Raw genomic sequence first — 21,491 nt, forward strand, 5'->3', positions numbered from 1 at the left:
CTTGCCCAGGGGATTATGCAAACAGCAATTTGTTTATTCAACAACTATTTCTTGAGGACCTATTAAAATGCTAGGCACTCATGGGTTTACATTCTAGTATATTTGTTTATTCAACAACTATTTCTTGAGCACCTACTAAAGGCTAGCAACTCATGGGTTTACATTCTAGTATAGGAACACAGACAACACACAAATAAATACACATGCACACACAATTTCAGGCAGAAAAAGCCCTAAGCAGGGTGAAGCACTGGAGTAGCATTCAAATAGAGCAGTTGAAAAAGGTATGCCATTTAAGCAAAGACCTGCATTAAGTGAGAGATCAAACCTTGGAGTGGTTGTGGGAGACATTGTTTCAAGGAAGAGAAATGGCCATCAAGGAGTGAGGCTGGTGTGTTGAAAGAACAGCAAAAGGCATGAAGTCATGCACTAAGCTAAACAAGAGTGGGAAAGATACCAAGAGAGAAGCAGGTGGTGTCCAGGCCATGAGGAACTTCTAACCCATGAATGGAGTTTGGATTTCATTTGAAGTATGATGGAAGCCCATTGAAGCATTTGTAGTGGGGAAGGAAAATGACTGGAGTACATTTTAAAGTTATCACTCTGACTACTGTGTGAAGAGCAGACTGTAGGGAGCAGGATGGAAGAAAACAAGAGTCAGGAAGCATGCCATAATCCCCATGGGAAATTATGATGGTGAGGACAGGAAGATGATGAGGAGTAAGGTAGTTTAGGAGGTATATTGAGGGGAGAGTCTGCAAACTCACTGATGGACCAGATGTGGAGTGTGAGGGAGAGACAAGTCAAAGCTGTGGTGTGGGGTCTGAGCAGCCATGTCACAGTGGTACTTTTGATGAAATGGAAAAGACTGGAAATGGGTGGGTTTGGGAGGGAAAACCAAGAATTCTCTGTTGTGGACACATTCAATTTAGAGCACTTGTAGACACCCAAGTGGAAATGTCGAGTAAAGGTAGATATATGCATCTTGAATTAATGGAGAGGTTAGACTGGAGAGATTCATCTGGGTGTTTAAACCTGAGACTGGATGAAATGGAGTAACTACAGATCAGAAGGGAAGAGAGTACTTCAAGTGTTAGGAAAAGAACCCAGCAAAAAGACTGAGAAGGTACAGCCAGTGAGATAGGAAGAAAACCAGGTGAATGAGGTTTCCTAGATGTCAAGGGAACTAAGTATTTTAAGACAGAGAAATGATAAACATATAGATCAGTAATGTGAGAGCTGGCAGTTCTCCCCTGGATTTAGAAATGTGGAGGTCCTCAGTAGGAGAGGTGACAGCATGCTAATATCTTGGTAAGAGTGATCCAGTTGAGAGGGGAAGTTTTGATGATACCATATGGGTGGAAATAACTTTGAGTAGAGGGAGAAGACTGGTATTCCACTCAGAAGTGAAAATTGGTTTTTACAAGGAACAGGGACAGTTCTTCTTTCTTAACAGGAGGAGGGAGGCAGGCAGAAGTTGGTGTATAAGTAAATGTAGGTTAGTGGATCTTGTGGAGGGAAGGAAGGTGAGGTGGTTCTCTCCTATTTATTTTCTCAGTGGAAGAAGAGTCACGGTCATCAGTTGAGTGTGAGGGTGGTGATGCTAGAGATTTGAAGACACAGCACAATCTGTGAGGGAGTACTTTGGGAGAGAAGGAAAGGGAGTCACATCAGGAAATACAGGATAGCCTGGTAATACAGAGGGCCTACCTGCAATCTGCCATCATACATTTCGATTGGAGCAAGTGGGCAAGGTTATGTGTTTTCTTCAACCAGTCAGCTGCTCCAATGTGGACATGTGTAGACACAAAGCTGGTTATACCCAAGGATGGAGTTCTTCCAGATAAGTGAGTTGAGGGAGGGAAAAGCATATATGTACGGGTTATTCAAAAAAATCTCTGAAAGCAGTACTCGCCTAGGGAAAGTTAATAACACCTTTATATACAAAGGAGAACACATATGATAGTCTTTGATGAATTACAAGAGACAAAACAAAAACAAAAAAAGACCATAGGTTTATTTCTTTTCTTACACAGTTACCAAAAGCATGAATTACATTTTTACACTAGATTTATCTTCTTTTATTCAAGTGACACAGTTGTTGTCTTTTTCACATCCTCTCCTTAATCCACTTTATTTTTGTTGCTTATGTTTCTGGATGTAATAAATTCTGTGAACCATACACTTCAGGTAACAGGTTCTTGGTTAAAGTACTCTAGATAATTCCCAGAATGCCTCAGAAAGGTTGGAGACTTTGGTTGGGTTATCAGCTGCGACAGACTTTAGTGTAATTTACAACAGTGAAAACATATGGTTGTCTGCAGTTCCGTCCTCACAGAATTTATTCCAGCACAATAAAACTCCCCCAGGCTTTTCAGAGAAGCATGTCCATGCAATTGCCCGCTGGCTAAGAAATCATTTTCCTCACCTTGATCTCTCTCTTCAAACCAAATCTCAAAACACATCTGCTGTTGGACTCTAGGTATTTGATTTGACCCCAAGTGCTTTTCCTTCTTACATCTCCCAGCCAGTAGTTCTCTCAGTCTTATACGTCTCTGAGCAGGGGGCTTTATTTTCACCTCCAGAACTGCCTTGTAAAGTTCGGGAAACTTCCAGTTTACTAAGAAAAAGCCAATATTTAACACTCTGAAAAACCATGGTTACAGATTTCTTACTTTTCTTTCATATTCTCCAACTGAAAAATAACAAATCATTCTCTGGCTGACAGTTTATTTCATAGTAGGATCATGCTCTGGCCATATTATGAAATTTCCCCAGCAGCAACTGAGACCATTTACTGAGAATGACTCTCTGTGCTGGAAAATTGTTAGAGGGTAACAATAAATGCTGCACATGAGCCACTCAACGCCATGGGACACCTTAGTGTTCAGAATGTACCTAATAGAATAAGTAAGGAAAATAACCCTGTGGACTATTTACAGTGAACTAGGCATTTTCTGTTATTTCACCAAGTCCTTAGTTTTGAGGCCATTATTTTATCCTCACTTTATAAGTAAAAAAGATGATGCTTTTAAGGTTAAGTAAATTGCCTGAAGTAAATAGAACTTAGCAGTAACAGAGTCAGAATTTGAACTCATGGCTGTCTATCAACATTGTCTTCTGTTTCACCATACTGCCTCACCAAAATATCAGAAATATGGTGATTAAGTCCTTGAAGCTTTACCCTTTAATTGTCTTTAACTATGTATATTAATGTAGAATTAGAAATATTGATCATCTTTTGTCTTTATAGGGAATAAATGGAAAAGATGGATTACCAGGTGCTCAGGTATGGAAAATACCACTTAAAAGAAGTGTTCTAATGTAAAACTTCATCCACAGTACCTGCCAGAATACGTGGCTGAGCAGGCTGAGGAAAAATCTTGACAAGCAGTGATTTTTTAGTGTTGACATTTGTTTTTCAGGGTATCATGGGTAAACCTGGAGATAGAGGCCCCAAAGGAGAACGTGTATGTATATTACTATTCTCATCATTATTTAAGCCTGTCTGCTGCAACTGTCTCATCATTTGAGTTACACAATATGTGTTCAGATTCCTACAAGTGCCCCAATATGAAAAGGCTAGGGTGTATGTGATCCAAGATCTCTTCGAGCCCTAATATAGGCCAATTAAAGGACGCAGAAGCAGGCCACATGGCAGGTACACTAACAAGGATGACCTTTATTCAGAACTAAGTCTAACCTGCTATTCCAGTTTGGAAAGCTTTTATCTTCCTGTGTCAGACACATATTCCTGCTATAACCATCACTCATTTTCTTTTTAACTAGACTAAGATTTCTCAGCCTTAGCACTGTTGATGTTTGGAGGCAAATAACTCTTTCCTGTAAGTGTCCATCCTGGGCATTGTAGGATGGTAAGCGGTCTCCCTGGCTTCTATCCACTAGACATAGTACTGCCACCTTCCCACCAATTGCTACAACCAAAATGTCTCCAGACATCACCAAATGCCTTCTGGGGACCAGAGTTGCCCTAGTTGAGAATGCCTGACCTCTTCGAACACTAAGTCAAATAAGGGGGGTGGTGTGAGGAGGTAGAGAGATGGGAAGCGGAACTAGTAGAGTTGGAGTCATCCCATTGCCAAGATTACTCAAGCATTTATTCACTGGCATTCCAGTGTGTGTACATGTGTGTTTGTGTACAGGTGTCTAAATTACCCATTTTTACTTATTATTACACACAATCCATGATAACTGAAGGACATATGAAAACAGAGATAATATAAAGGAAAAAAGTCAATCATATCCCACCACATGGAGATAAGCATTCTTGATCTTGGACAAGCACTATTTTGAACATATTTTTATCTCTTATATGTAATATACACATATACCTAATGTATCAATACAAGTAATATATGTTTTCCCAAAAGTGTGTTCATACTGTTTTATAAATGACTTTTTTTACCTAACACCTGATAGAAAATATATACAGCCATCTTTCCAACCCAGTAAATATACATGTAACTTTTAGTGAATGTGTGTTATTCCACTGTTTGTACATACGTTATTTCACTTTCCCAGTCTCCTTTTCCTGAATATATAGGTTCTTGCTACTTTCCATAATAATAAACATCACTGCAATGAACATCTTTGTGCCTAAATTATAAAACAGTTTTAATATGTTGAAGACTGACTGTTTTGCACATGATCAGAGTATTAATCAAAGTGTGCTAATGTTTCTCTTACTTATTTATTTTTTAATTTTACTCATCTCAGGTATTTCCCCAAAATGTGAGTTGATATACTTGTATGCAGATAAGTTTTTGTAACTAAGACAGTAGCATTGAAATTAGATCTGTCCACTTTTTCTTCTTTCTACATCTCTTCATTCCATGATCAGATAGTTTACTGTAATTTTTCATTTGTTTACATTATTTTTTAAATCAAGAGAAATGGAGTGTGGCCTTTGCACAGTAGTCACAAATAAAAGAATAACGCAGTGAAATACAGGGCAGCCTCAATGTACCACTCCATCATATTTGGTGTGATCATCACCTCCTGGCATTGTGGAACTGAATATTGGAAATATCTGTAACTGAAACACGTACTATGATACCTATATACACCTCTCTCCCTCTTCTCCCCCCTTATCCTCTCATGCACAAACCCATACAGTAGCAGACACCTTACTGGATAAAAGTCAGCATTAAATAAACTTCTTATCACAGTCGGGCACACCTAGTATTATCTTATACCTAATTTACTATGGCACTTTACTCAGTGAATTCTCTTATAGTTCATTTATATTATTAAGTATATGATCTTAATCACCACCCCGAGCACCTGCTTTGAACCCTTTCAAAGGCTCTCCTTTTTCATCTTACGAGTTTTAGGACACAGCATGCATGCATGTGTGCATGCACATGCACGCAGACACACATTGTAAAACACAAATAAAGAAACTAACCCACAGAATCTAATAAAGATTCTAATATTAAAGGTAAAGAAGAAACACAGAAGAAAGCAAAGAAGAAGAAGAAGAAGAAGAAGAAGAAGAAGAAGAAGAAGAAGAAGAAGGAGGAGGAGGAGGAGAAGAAGGAGAAGAAGGAGAAGAAGAAGAAGAAGAAGAAGAAGAAGAAGAAGAAGAAGAAGAAGAAGAAGAAAGAAGAAAGAAGAAGGAGAAAAGCACATGGGAGAGATTCTGAGTGTCCTGAAGTTTTACTTGTTGTAAAATCCCAATGATGAAATCCTCTTGGCCATCTTTTTTTATTATTGCCAAGGAGACCCAGGCCTGAAGTGACAGCTGCTGTTGACTTTCTTTTTTTTTTTTAATTTCTTTTAATCTTTATTTATTTTTGAGAGAGAGACAGAGTGCAAGTGGGTCAGGAACAAAGAGAGAGGGAGACAAAGAATCTGAAGCAGGCTCCAGGCTCTGAGCTGTCAGCACAGCTGACATGGGGCTCGAACTCATGAACCATGAATTCATGACCTGAGCTGAAGTCGGATGCTCAAGCGACTGAACCACCCAGGCAACCCACCGCTGTTGACTTTCAAAAGTGTCATCATTCTAGACTGGCAACCAAGTGCAACTAACATTGTCACTAACTTTTTATTGAGTGCTTTCAATGTACAAGCATTGTTCTAAGTACTTGACTTGACTCCATCACCCTGCACCTTATGGGAGAAGAAACTAGGGCACAGAGGGCTTAATTCACTTGTCCAAGGTCCCCCAGCTAGTAAGTGCCAGGATGAATCCAGGATCCTTGCTCTTAACCACAGCTAATGTGTTATTAACTTTTTCCTCAACAGGGTGATCAGGGAATTCCAGGAGACAGAGGCCCACAAGGTGAACAGGGAAAACCAGGCCTTCCAGGCATGAAGGGAGCCATAGGTCCTGTGGGGCCACCAGGAAACAAGGGCTCCACGGGATCCCCCGGGCACCAAGGCCCTCCCGGCAATCCAGGCATCCCAGGTACCCCGGTGAGTAGTGCCAAGAGCTCCAGGAGCTCCTGGCTAGTATTGACCACGTATCCCTTTTACAATGAAAACATGCATAATTTGTTTGTTTGTTTGTTTGCTTGTTTATTTATTTATTTATTTAGCTATTTAAAAAAAATTTTTTTAATTCAAGTTAGTTAACATATAGTGTAGAATTGGTTTCAGGAGTAGAACCCAGAGATTCAACTCTTACATATAACACCCAGTGCTCGTCCCAGCAAGTGCCCTCCTTAATGCCCATCACCCATATAGCCCATCCACCCATTCTCCTCCCCTCCAGCAACCCTCAGTTTGTTCTCTGTATTTAAGGGTCTCTTATGGTTTGCCTCCCTCTCTGTTTTTATCTTATTTTCCTTGTAAAAGAAATAAAATTAATCTAAAGTTGTCTCCACAAGGGTAGCAATAGCTGTCATTTCAGGTTATGTACCAGATCCTCCACTAAGTACTTACTATACATTAACTTAGTAGATCCTCACAGCTAGGAAGATTGGTGCCCTGTCTGTCCCACTTTTACAAATGCAAAAACTGAGTTGACTTGTTCAGGGTCACAGTTATTTCATGGGTTAGACCCAGGTCTGACTGACTCCAAAGCCATGCTCTTAAATACTATGACAATGTCTCCTTACACTACACAGATAACATAGGTCTGTTTTACATTAAAACTCTATTTGTTGCCTATGAGAACAACAAACCTACCCTGAATGATACTTTAAAGTGGAAGACAGGCCAAGAAGGAGTGTTTGGTTAAGAAAGCCCATGTTATTATTAATATCCTCAGGAGGTGTGGTGGATGGCCATTCACAGAGGAACTTAATCAGAAGACATCCTTGTCAGGGAGAAAGGAGAGTCCTGAAGTGAGGGCAGGGAGTTAAGGACATGCTGTCCTCAAATGATTAGCCAATACCAGGTGGAGGGCCAAATTAGGCATTCCCACAATATTCAGACTCTTTATTTTTATCCATTCTCCCTAAGCTCTACTTGAATAAAGCCTGTATAATGAGCTCTCTGTGCTGTGTCAGTAATTGGTAGTAGATGCATTAATTCAGGTTCATATGTCCCATATACAATGAAAATAAAATATTGAAATAGAGCATTTTTGGACCTATTCTGTCCTACAGAAATCATCACTTTATGAGCCCATCACATTGTCTTTAATGTCACACATATACCTCTGGATAATAACCACTAAAAAAAAAAAAAAAAAAAAAAGAAGAGTAATAAAATACTTTGAAATCCTAACCATCATGAAAAATAATAGCTCTCTTTTAAAAATATCGGGATACCACCGTAAAATATTACTATTATAAATGTTAGATTCTTTGCCAAATTCATGGAGCTTCATTTGTTGAGGGGATAAAACTCAACTGACATCATTTACCTACTTCCCTTTCTCATGTCCCATATTTTTATTAAGAAAAGAAAATTGCTTAACACAAATACGCCTACAAAGTGTGAATGACAGAAGAAACTGTACCATAAAATGAGTAAAACTTAGTTTTATTCCATGAATAAAACACTTTAAAAAATAATCCAGTATACTTGGGAGTTCTCTTCCTGTGGAGACACATAGTATCAGTTAGATAGTGACTTTACCAGTTTCCAGGGATTGGTTAGAAGTTAAATTGTGCCCGGGATATTAATGTCATGATAACATTGTTCAAATTCTGTAACTTCAGAAGATGAAGTAATAGGAAATGTCTTTCCTTATCATATGAAACCATGCTTCTCCATTTAATAAGAAATATGTTCAAATCACTGGTTATGATTCCAGGCCACAGCTTTTAAAGCAATTAAACACTTCAATTCTTTCGAGCATTTGATCAAAACAAAGATATTTATTGCCTATAGTCAGTTGCCAAAAGCATTTTGCTTGATGAACATATCTCCATAGAAGTTTCAAGTATGCACACCAACCCGGTATTTCTATTCTTTACTCACTTGTGCTATGCTCTAACAGACCTTTCCCCCCTTTTTTAGGCTGATGCAGTTTCATTTGAAGAAATAAAGAAATACATTAATCAAGAGGTTCTAAGGATTTTTGAAGGTTAGATTTGCTTAATAAACATTTCTGAATTTTTTACCAATTACTACTTCCCATCCACTGTGGGGGATCCCTTCAGCACGCTCTCAAAGATGGCCGTGCAACACCAATGTGAAGAGGCAACCTATTATATGATGGATCACCTCTGTCTGATAGAAAATTCTGCCTTACGCTAAGTTAAATTTGCCTCTCTGTAACTTCCTCTCATCATTCCTGGTCTTTTAAACAGCACAGGTAAAGTATCTTCCTCTATTCACATGACAGCCCCTACAGTATTTTTCCATATCCATGGTACCTCTCCTTACTTTTCTATGGTGTAAGTGTAGTTAGCTCCTCCACCATCATCACCCTGGAGAAACACTTAATTTTTAAATGACCGTCATTCACCCAGGAGTATTTTGACCAAGGCAGAGTACAGTGTGTTTTGATCTAGACCCCGGATCGGCAAACTATGGCCCACCAGCCAAATTCACCTGCCACCTGTTTTTGTGTGGCCCACAAGCTGACAATGGTGTTTACTTTTTGGGTGGGGAGGTGGGTAGGGAGTACATTTTTAAACTTTTTTTTTTTTAAATCCAAAGAGTATTTCATGACATGTGATAATGATCTGAAATTCAAATTTGTTTCTATAAATAAAGTTTTATTGGAACACAGTCAGGCTCATGCTTTCATGAATTTTTTCTGGCTGTTTTCATGCTACAAAAGCAGAATTGACTAGGTATGATAGGGATTGGATAGCTTGAAATGCCTTAGATATTTGACCCTTTGCGGAGAAAGTTTTCTAACCCTTGATATAGACACTTCAATAATGCTGCCTAAGATAGCATTCCTTTAAAAAAAAAAGCCTTAATCAATTTTGAATTTTCAATTAATTAGTAACTCTGGATCTTCTTTATACAAACTTTTAAAGTTTAGGTGTTTTTCATTGTATACTGTGTCCATTTTTAAAATCTAAGTTTGTGATTTTGTGTTTCTTCCTATTACATTTCAAATGGTTTGTGATTACACATTGTCACAAACGGAAGATATCTTGTGCGATGTTGTCTTACTGTAGCGCAGGTTGGCTGAGCCTCATACCTTTGTGTTATCTCCAAATTTTATAAGCATGTCGTCATTCATCTGTAGATAGAAATGTGGAAAGAGTCAAGAGTCAAGGGTCAGGGCTTTCTTAATGCCATTGCATTCCTCCTGTTCACTTGTAAATTCCATTTTATTGTTTTACTGAGCTCTGAATCCATGTTTTTCTAAAATCCACTCTACATTTTCTTTATCTGTTCACAAGATTTCACATGACTTTGTCAAATGACTTGCTAAACTCATGATCACTCTCCTCAACTGTGAGCTTAATAAAATGAGGAATTCTTGTTTTTAAAAAATGAATCCACATTGGCTCTCATGGTCCCTGCTCCTTTTGCAAAGCATCCTTTCTTTGCTAAGCTAAATATATATTACTGAATTTTGCAAAGAATAAGATCACCAAATGCCTCGAGCTCACTATAAGTCTTTCTACTGCAACCATGGAATTAGCTATTCTACAAGAAGCTTTGATTATTTCCAGCAGTAATTAGTATTAGAGACCAAAATCTTGGTACTTGAGTGAACATTATCTTATTTCTGATGAGCACTAGAGATAGAGCAGAATAACACAGGGACTTTAGCTGCTTCAATGACAAAATAGGGAAAAAATGGATTTTTAAAGGTAATTCATGCTGTTGATTTCAATTTACATTTATCTCTACTAAGCATCTTTACCATGCTCTGACGTGATAGGTCACTAATACTATTGTATGCTGGGGGTTTTTTATTATTTTGAGCTACCAGTTTTCTCTTTATAATTTTAATGTTGCCCTTAAATTTAGAAATCCTTTTTTATTGCTTTTCTTTTTTTGATCCTTGAGCCTAGCATCATGAAAATTCTCCAAAATTTGCAGTACCAACATTCCCTCTCAACAAGCATTCCTCAAGCATCAACTGTCTGAAAAAGAAAAAAGCATCTTAAGGTTTCCAGGGAAACATTGAAAAATATAGAGGCATAGACAGGACCAGCTAATTTGTAGGACTCAATGCAGAATAAAAATGTAGGTGCCCTTATTCAAAAATGGTTATGAATTATAAGAGAGCCACAGCTGGACACTATTCCAAGTGTAGGTGAGCAAGGGGACCCTGTGTGACTGCACAGATGGCATGTCCTTGTACCCAGCCCTGGACACAGGACCTCTAGGATCTCAGATAGCATCCACACATTTAGTAGACATGATCACGGAAAGAAAATGCAAACAAATACGTATGTGAATTGTGATCTAAAATTCTCCTTTAACTCTTAGTTTCCATGGGCTCTAATGTCAATTATGTTTTATCTCAGGCAGCTTTAATATGGAACTTCAGTTTCCTAAAAGACTTTAGATTTAGTTTAAGATGTGGAAGGTGTTCATTTTGCATGCCCAGTGGACACTGGATAAAGGCATGGCCCCTGGTAGCCTGCCCCATGCATTCAGCAGACCAGACATGCTCCTTCCACCCACAGAAAGTTTCATGCTGCCCACTTTCAGGCCATTGTGGGGTTACTCCTGTGAAGGACTGGCCTTCTGAGGAGAGAGATCAGGAGAATTGGGACACTCTCTCTCTACCTTGGGGCAGGTTGATGTGGCTTGCACTTTCTTCTAAGTCTGTGATCTCCCCCTTTGCTGTCCTGCCCCAACTTCCTGTCAGCATCACTCCCTGCCTTCCAGTAAGCTAAGTAAGAGTGCTGAGTGTCCTCCAAGTCTCCTCTAACTTCTGCCCCATCTCTCCTACCACCTCCCTCAGTCTCTCTCAGCCTGGCTAGGTCCCTCTGAAGTCATACATCTTGGCCTCTAAACCATATTCTTAGGTGGCCCACAAGGAGACTTTTTCCCAAGACTCATAGACTTTGAGACTCCAAATATCGCTCTTCTCCCTTTATCTCTGTTGGTACCAGTCCAGCACGACTTTCTTCCAAACAAAGTTGTGTCTAAAACCCAGGATTTGGTTATTTAGCACTTTAGTTCATTTGTCCCAAGATTATTCCAGTTCAGTCCATTTAACTTTCCACTTGGAAGTCACTTTTCCATGGCTTCTGAATACCATTTACAAAAAGAAGAAAAAAATACAACTCCATTTTCACAAATCATAGAGCTCCAGGGTCACATTTCTCTCCCTTTCAGAAAGCTTTCTCTATAAAAGCAAAGACTAATCTTCACATGTTACAACAGTTACTGTTAAGCAGCATGCATCTGCCTCCCTCTTAGTCCTTTCACAAGACAGTGGGCTCAGTGGCAGCTAGCGTTTGTCTCTTCCCCATTCACCCCTGCACATCTACAGCCTCAGGGGCAATTCCCTCTCTGCCCAGAAAGTCATAGACTGTCTCTGGGGGCTCAAGGGAGTCCTCCAGAGATCCTGCTCTCCCACTTTATAATCCTGTCAGTAGAGGACCACACTGGAGCCTCTAGTGAAGCCTAGACCAAAACCCAAAACTTGGGCTCTCTTCATGGAGCTTTCTATCTCCCTTCAGAGATTCCCAGGTGGCCCCCTCCCACAGACCTCACACTTTGGGCTATTCCCCAGGCCACCAAGCCCTCCTGCAGCCTCCTGATGCCCCAACTTAAACCTACCCATGGTGTTTTCCTACCAACCCCAAGCCCAGGTTTCTGGTGGATCATAACACACAAATATATGCCCAATCTAAAATCAGATTCAATTCCCTATGGCAAATCCTTTTGCAAATAAGATGACAGCACAGAGTGGAGGAAGATGCTGTGTGTCTCAACTTAGCTTTTTTTTTTTGGCTTTATGAGGGCTTTGCAGCTACCCACACAAATTAGGATCTTGTCAGATATGAGAAACTTTATTCCTACTATGACACCACCCTGTTATACTTGGGCATTTACATCAACACACAGGAAGAATTTGCCTACCTGTGCAGGAATGTGCACACACATCTGGCTCTCTTGGTTTGTATTTCTACGTCCAAATCCAATATCCAGGAAAGCCCCTTTACCTATGTTTTCTCCATTTTCCAAATATTTATTTCCTAGATATGTGTGTGCATAGGTATGAATATGTATTAATCCTGTTCTGTTTCAAGTGTAACATCTTCTCGTGCATCTCAACAAGTAAGATCCTAATTTATATATGTGTATGTATATACATCCTATAGATATACACATCATCTGATAGATACACATCTTGAAAATATAAATATATCTTTTTAAATATTTTCCACAGCATAGTCTCTATATCTCTCAATTTGCTTCTTTCCACTTCCTTGTTTGGGTCTGTTGTTCAGCTTATAAGATTTCCTTAGTGCCAGTAATCCTTGGTTGTCTGCTTATACAAAAGAGTACATTCTGAAACCCTAATTGAAAGTTATAAGTGAACGGTGGGGCTTGCCAACCATGAGCCTCACTGTAGGATAGCCTAACTGAGCTTTTAAATTGAGAGACCTTCTATTTCATTGTTTTTAAGTCTTTCCTCTTAGCCCAGCTGGATTCCCCAGAGGAAATATTTCCATTTCCTGCCTGGCTGTCAGCATTTGGAGAGCAAAGTAGAAGAATAAGGGTAGGACCTAAGCACTGAGCATATAAATGCTCATTTATTCTTCTTGTTTTCAGTTACCTTCAGCTTTTTCCTAAGTTTGAGAAGGAACAACTACCTAGCTGTATAGAGAAAGGAATTTCTAAGACTACTTCTTAAACAGGCTTTCAGCTAATTCTTATTTTAGTTCTCCCTCCTTTACCACACCTTCAGATGTAACTTGTGTTGCCAATTCTTGAGCCTCTTAAGGATTTTGTGATTTAAAACAGGTTGTTTCTCAGTTTCTAGCATAAAGATTTGGTTTTCTTGAGTCCGCTAAGGCATCTGTCACTCAGCTATCTAGTTCTCAGCATCACTTCCTGATGCCTCCAAAATTTTGTTGTGCTGTCTTCTTTCATATTCTCCCCATTCTTGTGCTTTTACATCTTTAAAAAATGCCTTCCTATTGCTTTACAGGGATTCACGTGCATGTGTTTGTGTTTCATCCACTGTTTTTACCCACAATAACATTTCAATGCAACATGCTTCCAAAAGTAGCAAAGGATTAGGCCAGAAATAAATGTAGCAGTAACAACCTTTGGGTTATGATGAACCACAAAATGAATATGAATCCACCAAATGATACTGTGGAACTAACAGTTAAAATGAAACTAGAAAGTAATTATTTAAGATATGAAAGGAAATTACTCTCCTGATATTTTTTGCCCCTTAGGATAAAACTGTATCTAATTTTGGTTTCCACATTTAAAAGAAGTATGGAAAAGCCCTGAAATAGTAAAGCCAAAAAGTGATTTACAAAACAGATTACCAAGTCTATGAGTAAAAGTTATTTAACCTGAAGGCTAAGAGGTAACAATCTGATCAAGTAGATGACTGATTTCCCAAGGGAAATACTCATTAACTACTTTCTGTTTTTATAATAGAATTACAAAAGAAAGTAAGTTGAAGCTGTACAAGAAAATGGGCAATTAAACATTTGAGTAGGCATCAGAAAAAAACGATGAATTTCTGTTTCAAAATATTTACAGACTCTGTGAAATAGAAGGTAGACATGGGCCAGATGACGTCTGAATGACCCTTCACTCTCCCCATAATATAGTTTACCAACACATTAATATTAATGTCTGCATTATGTCGATGAGCCCATTCTTTGAGGAAGGCAAGTCATCGGTCTTTATTAGAGTGACTGCTGTAGGTTTGCATTGGCAGATAGAATATGTGTTTGGTTTACATAAGCTCCTATCTGAATTCTTCAATTTCCTGCCTCGTTAGAAAGCATACCCAAAAACAGTTTAATTGACCAAAGATCACTGAAAACAGAAGAAAGGCAATTAAGAATACAGGTCTTAACAATTTATTTAGAGGCTCAAAAACATATTATTTTAAATTATAGGGCATTAGGATAAGGTTCAGAAGAAGTAATTATCATTTTGCTAAATGACTATTTCTTAGTGTATCTTAAAGCTAGATAATTCACAGCTAGAAGTAACTATTTAAAAGAATTCTGTTTTACTAAAAATATTAAAAACCACCTAAAGCAAATTACTTGTAAATTCAATTCAGACATTAAAGAGGAAAAAAACTAGTACTGTGAATATTTGTGTTTAGACATTGAAGGTATTCAAGGAGATATGTCTCAAATTAAGAAAAATTGTACTGATGGGGCACCTGGGTAGCTCAGTTGGTTAAGTGTCCAACTTCGGCTCAGGTCATGATCTCATAGTTTTTAATCTAGTTATGTTTTTAATCTAGTTATGCTTATATTCTATATGTTAAATGTGAGATATATAAAACATAAACAAACCAAGCAAATTTAAATAAATAATCCAATGATAGATTGTATTTATAATGGGCTTTGGATTAATTTGCATTAATGATTTCACTAGAATTAATTTCTAAGGTAGTAAAATATTGACTATGGTTTTGAGGAAAAACTGAACTGGACAATGGCCTATGTGGGATTTATAACTAAGAAGTCAATAATAATAAGTGCAATCTTGGAATGATCATTCAAAAACGCAATTCTGAGAAGGAATGTCTTAAATTACAGAACAAGTTTTAGTCATAAAATAAAGTTTATCAGCAAATAATCTTTATAGCATATGGGGCTTATAAAACATGAATAGTAGTTGGTATAGGATGAGACTCTCTTTCAGGCTTTCTTTGGGATTCCTGAACAAGAGCACTTAATGCAGAAAGTATAAAATACCCAATACAGGGCTCTGCTTACAGAGGATGTTTAATTAATGTAATTAATGATTTGTCTTGTTTAGGAATTTATTTTAGAGTGAAAATTCTTATTTATATTTTTGCATTTCCATTTTCTTTGAACTTCCTCAGTTTCCAGATCCTTTCAATTTCATGAGTTATTGGTACACTGATGTTCTGTAACAACTCACTTTTATGCAAAGCATTACTGACTTATTAATAAGTGTCTAAGTATAGTATTAATAATTGCATGACACCTGTGCCACCCATAATGATACTTCCATTATAGGAAGTACTCACCTACTTCCTAAGGTGACTGAACTCACCTTATAGAAGCCCCTTTAATCAGTCCTCACTTCCCTCTCTGGATTCTTCCTTTAGGACCTAGATCAGCAGTGTTCACTCACCAAACAGTTCCAGGAAGTTTGGTGAATGAACAAAAGGGCAAATGACAATATGTCCCTTGGGAAGGCAGCATTGCTTTTGGGGGAAGTATTCAATTCATAAAGGTCACATCACTCAACACCTACAAAAGATTGTTATTTTTATTGACATTTCTAAATGTTCTGGATAATTTGTCAACCTCTCATAACTTGTGTGTCTTAGTTTCAGTGTTTTCTTCAGGTTCACAGAAATGTATAGAAACTTTTTATTGTTTTTACTCTGTCTACAAATGGAATTTAGTGAGACCATGCTCATCTGTACCTTTTTTTCCCTTGGCCCAATTAGCATACTCCCTACTAAAATCATGACTGAATAATGGGACTAACTGGAAATCAAACCAGAAAGAAAAGGATAATATTGAGGGTATATAATAGACATTTTTTTTAAGAGGCAAATTTTAGTTGTTAACAAAGTACAATATTTTCCCAGTATAGAAATTAAACAGTGAAATCATAGTGAACATGGAGCCAATGACCATTTTTTTCTGTACAAATCTATTAATAATGCAGTTTTATTCAAGGATATAAAGTGTCACATATCCTATGAATTATCTCTTACTGCATAAGAAAATACCTCAAAACTTCAGTAGCTTAAGACAACTAACATTTATAATCTCACATTTTCTGTGGGTCAGGGACTTGAAGGTTGTTTAATTTTGTGGTTCTGGCTCAGAGTCTATAATGAAGCTCCAGTTAGGATGTCAGCCAGGGCTGCAGTCATCTGAAGGCTTGACTGGGGCCGGAAGATCCACTTCCAAGTTCACTCATGTGGATGTTGGCAGGTGGCCTCAGTTCTTCCCAAGTGGGACTCTCTATGGGACTTTTTAAATGCCCTCACGACAGAGCACCTGGCTTTCCCCAGAGTGAGCAGTCTCACTCTGAGCAATCCAAGAGAGAGAGCAGCCAGGAAACCATGGTGCCTTTTATGACTTAATTTCCCTACTTGCATACTGTCAATTCTGCTTTCCTCTACTCATTTGAAATGGAAAGTAACTCCAGCGCAGACTCAAGAATAGGCAGAGCCTAATTCCATTTGGAAAAGAATGTCAGGAATTCATAAACATATTTTAAATGACCACATACATTTACAACATTGCTGGAAAGTGAGTTAAATTTATTATTAAAACCATCTTTTAATATAAACCTAAAACTCTAGCCACAAGTCATTACCAAAGGTTAATTAGATTCCAAGCTAGTGTTTTGTCCAGTAGACTTGCTACATCTCTGAAGCACTGAAAATTCTCAGACCGTCTGATTGGCACAGGTGGTCTTCATTTATATTCAGACAACTTTGTACAATCCAGTTTGTTTGACCAATCAACAAAACAGCTCTCAGCAGTCAGGCCAGTTAGTAAATTAGATGCACTTAAATTGAAAACCAAATAAGACTGTTTTTTGTTGAATTTCATGTAAAAAAATGAAAAATTTTGATGTAAAAATATTTCTATTACATGCTGTATTTTTTTTTCTTTCATAAATGAAGAGAGGATGGCTGTGTTCCTATCTCAGCTCAAGCTGCCAGCAGCAATGTTGGCTGCTCAAGCTCACGGGAGGCCTGGTCCACCAGGAAAGGATGGATTACCTGGGCCACCAGGAGACCCTGGACCTCAAGGTAAGTTTTCAGATATAATATTTATTTACCAGCTTTTTAAAGCTCAGTAGTTAGAACATGTTAATCACACTTAAAGCAAAAATATATGTGTATCTATGTATCTATATAATATATATTATATATATACATTACACAAACATAGGTAATGAATAAATATAGACTATTTTGTTAATATTTGACATTCTAGAAGTCAATTTTTAACTATTACTATGTCAAGCTTAAAACTGACTAATAATTACCTGCTAATCTAAATGTATTTTGATAATAATATTTGTTATAAGAATAACACCAACAATGTGGGCTTATATATCATTATTTTGTGGGAATCAGCATTGTTTATGCCTCCCTATTGATGTAAGTTGGACAACAACAAGAATCATCATAGTATCTTGAAGAAACTGAGGAAAGGGTCTTACGAGATGCTACTGTAAGTAATGATTTAAGTCCAAGTAAAATTTTGAGAAACGTTAGAATCCTTCTTAATATGGTTTCTAAAAATTTTTAAAGCAAAACTTCACTAAATTGGCAAAAAATTATTGTTCTGCTGATGACAGCTTGACCGAAGACATGATTTTGAACATAGCTTGACTAAAGCTCACAAGGCCATTTTCTATAAATATGGTTAGCAATTGGCAGAGAGGCCAAATCAGCCCTGTTTAGGGGATCCACAATTCTGATAAGGAAATTTTAAATCCAGTGAGTACATACCATGAAAGATAAAACCAGGGAAACTCTTCTTCCTGTGTTACCATGGAGGAGCTCAATGATCCTTGAAATAATCAGAAGTTTGTGTAAAGGAGAAAACAGAGGTGAACATCAAAACGACATAGGAATACATTCCAAAATACTATATATGCAGAGAATTCTTTTTCTTTCAGTAGTTCACTGTCCTTCCTACTGCTTCTCTGTAACATGAGCCTGGTTTTCCTTAGGAAGTGCCCAAGTGATTGACAGGCCCCTCCGCCCCTAAAAGAACAATAACTATATCTCTAATCACAGGGTCTGTTAGAGTCTTACCCTTCAGTCACAGCTGACAAGGCTTTTGGTTTACTTAGCACAGTGTAAAACAACAGTAGCATCATTCTAGTTCTCCTAAACTAAACAGAATATTCTACCTTTCCCTTAGATCATAGAGAGTTTTGGCCAATAGTTGGAAGAATGTGTATAGAATCAGGTGTGGCCTTCTGTGTGTACATGGTTGTGTGGTGGGTATTTTCTTACCTTTCACTAGTTGGGTCTATTCTGAAGTCATAGTCTATGAACCTGGAACAAAGAGCTTGAAAGCCCATCTAAAGATGGGTGATGTTTCAAGCCACGTGATGGATAAGAACTGTTAACACCAATAGCAGAAAAAATATGGACTGCTGTTTCAAACGGTTGTAGTTTGAGAGGACAAGAACATAGAAAAATCTGAATTCTCGAGGAAAATAGTTCAGAAACTGGAGTCACCTATCCACACAAATACCTGTGTCCAGGCTCCCTCCCCACGGAAAGGCCCATCTGGAAGACTTAGTCAGAAGCAATGCAAAGTCAGCCATGTCAGTGAAGCTTTTGGAAAAAGTCTTCTATTCACCAATCTACTTACCTTCCCTTTGGCAGAAGATTTCTGTGGGATCTATTTTGCTTAAGAAATCTTCTAGACTACTTCTACTCCTGATAAGGCTTTTGGATGCAATGCTTGAATTGAAAGGACTTCCCCACATGATTTCCAACTTTTTTAAAACCAGCATTTAGGGGCACCTGGGTGGCGCAGTCGGTTAAGCGTCCGACTTCAGCCAGGTCACGATCTCACGGTCCGTGAGTTCGAGCCCCGCGTCAGGCTCTGAGCTGATGGCTCAGAGCCTGGAGCCTGTTTCCGATTCTGTGTCTCCCTCTCTCTCTGCCCCTCCCCCGTTCATGCTCTGTCTCTCTCTGTCCCAAAAATAAATAAAAATGTTGAAAAAAAAATTTAAAAAAAAAAATAAAAAAAAAAATAAAACCAGCATTTAGTCAAATTGACAAAACTTGTGCTCGTCCCTAAGCACATATACCTAAAATTGACAAAACTTGGTGTCCCACTGTGGAGTTTCTGGTAACAGACAATATCTTTGTAACTCAGGTGCCTCCTCAACTTTCATATGATAGCTCCTTTTTAGTATTTGTTAAATTTGCTAGAAAGGCAGCAGAAAAATACAACTTACATAAAATGGGTTCACTTTTAAGGAATATTTGCCTATAGTCATGCTATGCTGATAAAGCCACCAAGAAATCTTGCTGCAAAAAAGAAAACAAGAGGTGCCATTTGATCTTTGGTGTCTCTCCAAGGGTTCATAAGTAATTGAAGGGTTTTTCTCTGGGAGAGAAATAGACATGAAGTGTTGAGAAGATGAAGTTCAAAGTTTTGCTGTGCCTGATTTCAAAGTTTTCTCCAAAAGAAAAGAAACAAAATGCATATAAAACTGTTACCCTAGTATCCATTGCAGGCATCAGATGCTGTTGGCTGAATTAGTCCTCTTCGTGACACACCATGATTGAGTTTGAGAAAAGAAGGAAGTGAGAAATGCAGCACAGAAAGGGAAAGAAAGTGTGGGCACCAAGCACAGCACAGCGTGTTCTGCCCACTCATGGATTCCGGTTGATGGTGGCTCTTCTGAAATTTCCAAGAGACTTTTTTTTCAGTATTTTTTTTAGGAAAGAAATCCATTTTCACTTAAAATGAAGTGGTCTGGGGGCACCTGGGTGGTTCAGTTGGTTAAGCATCTGATTCTTGATTTCAGCCCAGGTCATGGTCTCAAGTTTCATGAGATCAAGCTCTGCACAGGGCTCTACACTGACAGTAAGGATCCCATGTAGGATTCTTTCTCTCCTTCTCTCTCTGCCTCTCCCCAGCTCATGTTCTCTTTCTCTCTCTTTCAAAAGTAAATAAACTTTTTTAAAAAAATAGATCAACTGGTTTGTATTGGAATGTGTATGTAGAATGAGTGCTTTGCCATCTTACTATTTTAAGAGCAAGACAGAAATTTAAAGGGGTCTGCCGAGTTTCCCATGTCTGTCCTGAGAAGTAGGAGATGTGCAGAGAGCAATAAGAAGGTTGATGCATATGTTCAACTAGTATGTTAAGTACTCCATCCTAGTTAAAAAAAAAAAGGGATGTAATTCTCCTACCGTGATTCAGATAATGAAAACTTGTGGATCCTCTTTTGGTGCCCTGGTCTTCTTGCAGTGAAAATAGAGACCACCATGATTCTGAGTTGAGACACTTCATTTGCATTTTCCCTGAATCCCCAAAGAGGGTGATTGTTGACGTCTTTTTAATTCAAAAGCATTTCCAGACAGATTTATATCTTAACCATCCCGTGGGATTCAGATGATTGCCTCCCCTCTGCACACTGAGAGAACTTTTCTTGGTGTTCATTCCCACCTCAGATCTGTGGTGTAGGGCCTGATTGCTTGTGCACCAGGGGTGAGCAAGGATATGCCACACTAGGATCAGAGAAGCCTGAGTGGCATGATCCAGCTGGGTTTCCATATACAAACAAGAGAGGCGAATATTCCTAACAGATCTTATCCTCCTGGGCAAGTTTTATGAGAAAGAAATTTATTTAAACTTTTTCCAAATCCAACTGATTCTCCACCTCTGTGAAAATTCTGAAGGGCAGATGCTACACTTTAAAGCCCTATTCATTTCAGAAAGAACCCCACCCGGTGAGTAGATGTGGAGTTAGCAGGAGGAAACAGATCCAGCCACTCCATGTGTCCCCTATCCATTTTGAAAAGACACTATTGGGAATAGTTGTTCTCACGTTTGAACTTTTAAAGCTTTGCTGTTACTGGTTTATAATGAAGAAAGCCTTCTGTTACTTGTCAGCCAGTGACCCACAGCATAGTTCATTTGACTGATACAGATTTGACCTTTCAGATTTTGTAGCGGTAAGTTCCTTAGGAAATGGGAGGCGTGTGTGGCAAAATCACTGAGGGGCACTGTAGTCTGTGAGTAGGCTGGGACCAAGGAGGCTGAATAGCTTGTAAGGTGTGCTGCAGGGCCCCACATGAAGAATTGTTCCCCCCGCCAAAATGTTGGAAACACTTCATGGCTCCATTTGTCCAGTACGCATACAGATGCACAGCTGGGGTTGACACAGAAATCTCTACTGAAAATACATGAAGTCTATCATCCAAACTACAACAAGCACCAGGT

General features: G+C 38.4%; 1 protein-coding gene across 1 annotated transcript in view; it reads left to right on the plus strand.

Annotated features, from left to right (window-relative positions):
* COL19A1 (collagen type XIX alpha 1 chain) overlaps positions 1-21,491 on the plus strand; it is a 346,821-nt gene that overhangs the window by 316,556 nt on the left and 8,774 nt on the right. Inside the window, exons 46-50 of the mRNA XM_043591732.1 lie at positions 3,254-3,289; positions 3,426-3,470; positions 6,271-6,441; positions 8,437-8,503; positions 17,186-17,314. Coding sequence (XP_043447667.1) covers positions 3,254-3,289; positions 3,426-3,470; positions 6,271-6,441; positions 8,437-8,503; positions 17,186-17,314 — 448 coding nt within the window. The remainder of the gene's footprint in view (positions 1-3,253; positions 3,290-3,425; positions 3,471-6,270; positions 6,442-8,436; positions 8,504-17,185; positions 17,315-21,491) is intronic.

This window comes from Prionailurus bengalensis, chromosome B2, assembly GCF_016509475.1.
Source record: "Prionailurus bengalensis isolate Pbe53 chromosome B2, Fcat_Pben_1.1_paternal_pri, whole genome shotgun sequence".
NCBI classification, from domain to species: domain Eukaryota; kingdom Metazoa; phylum Chordata; class Mammalia; order Carnivora; family Felidae; genus Prionailurus; species Prionailurus bengalensis.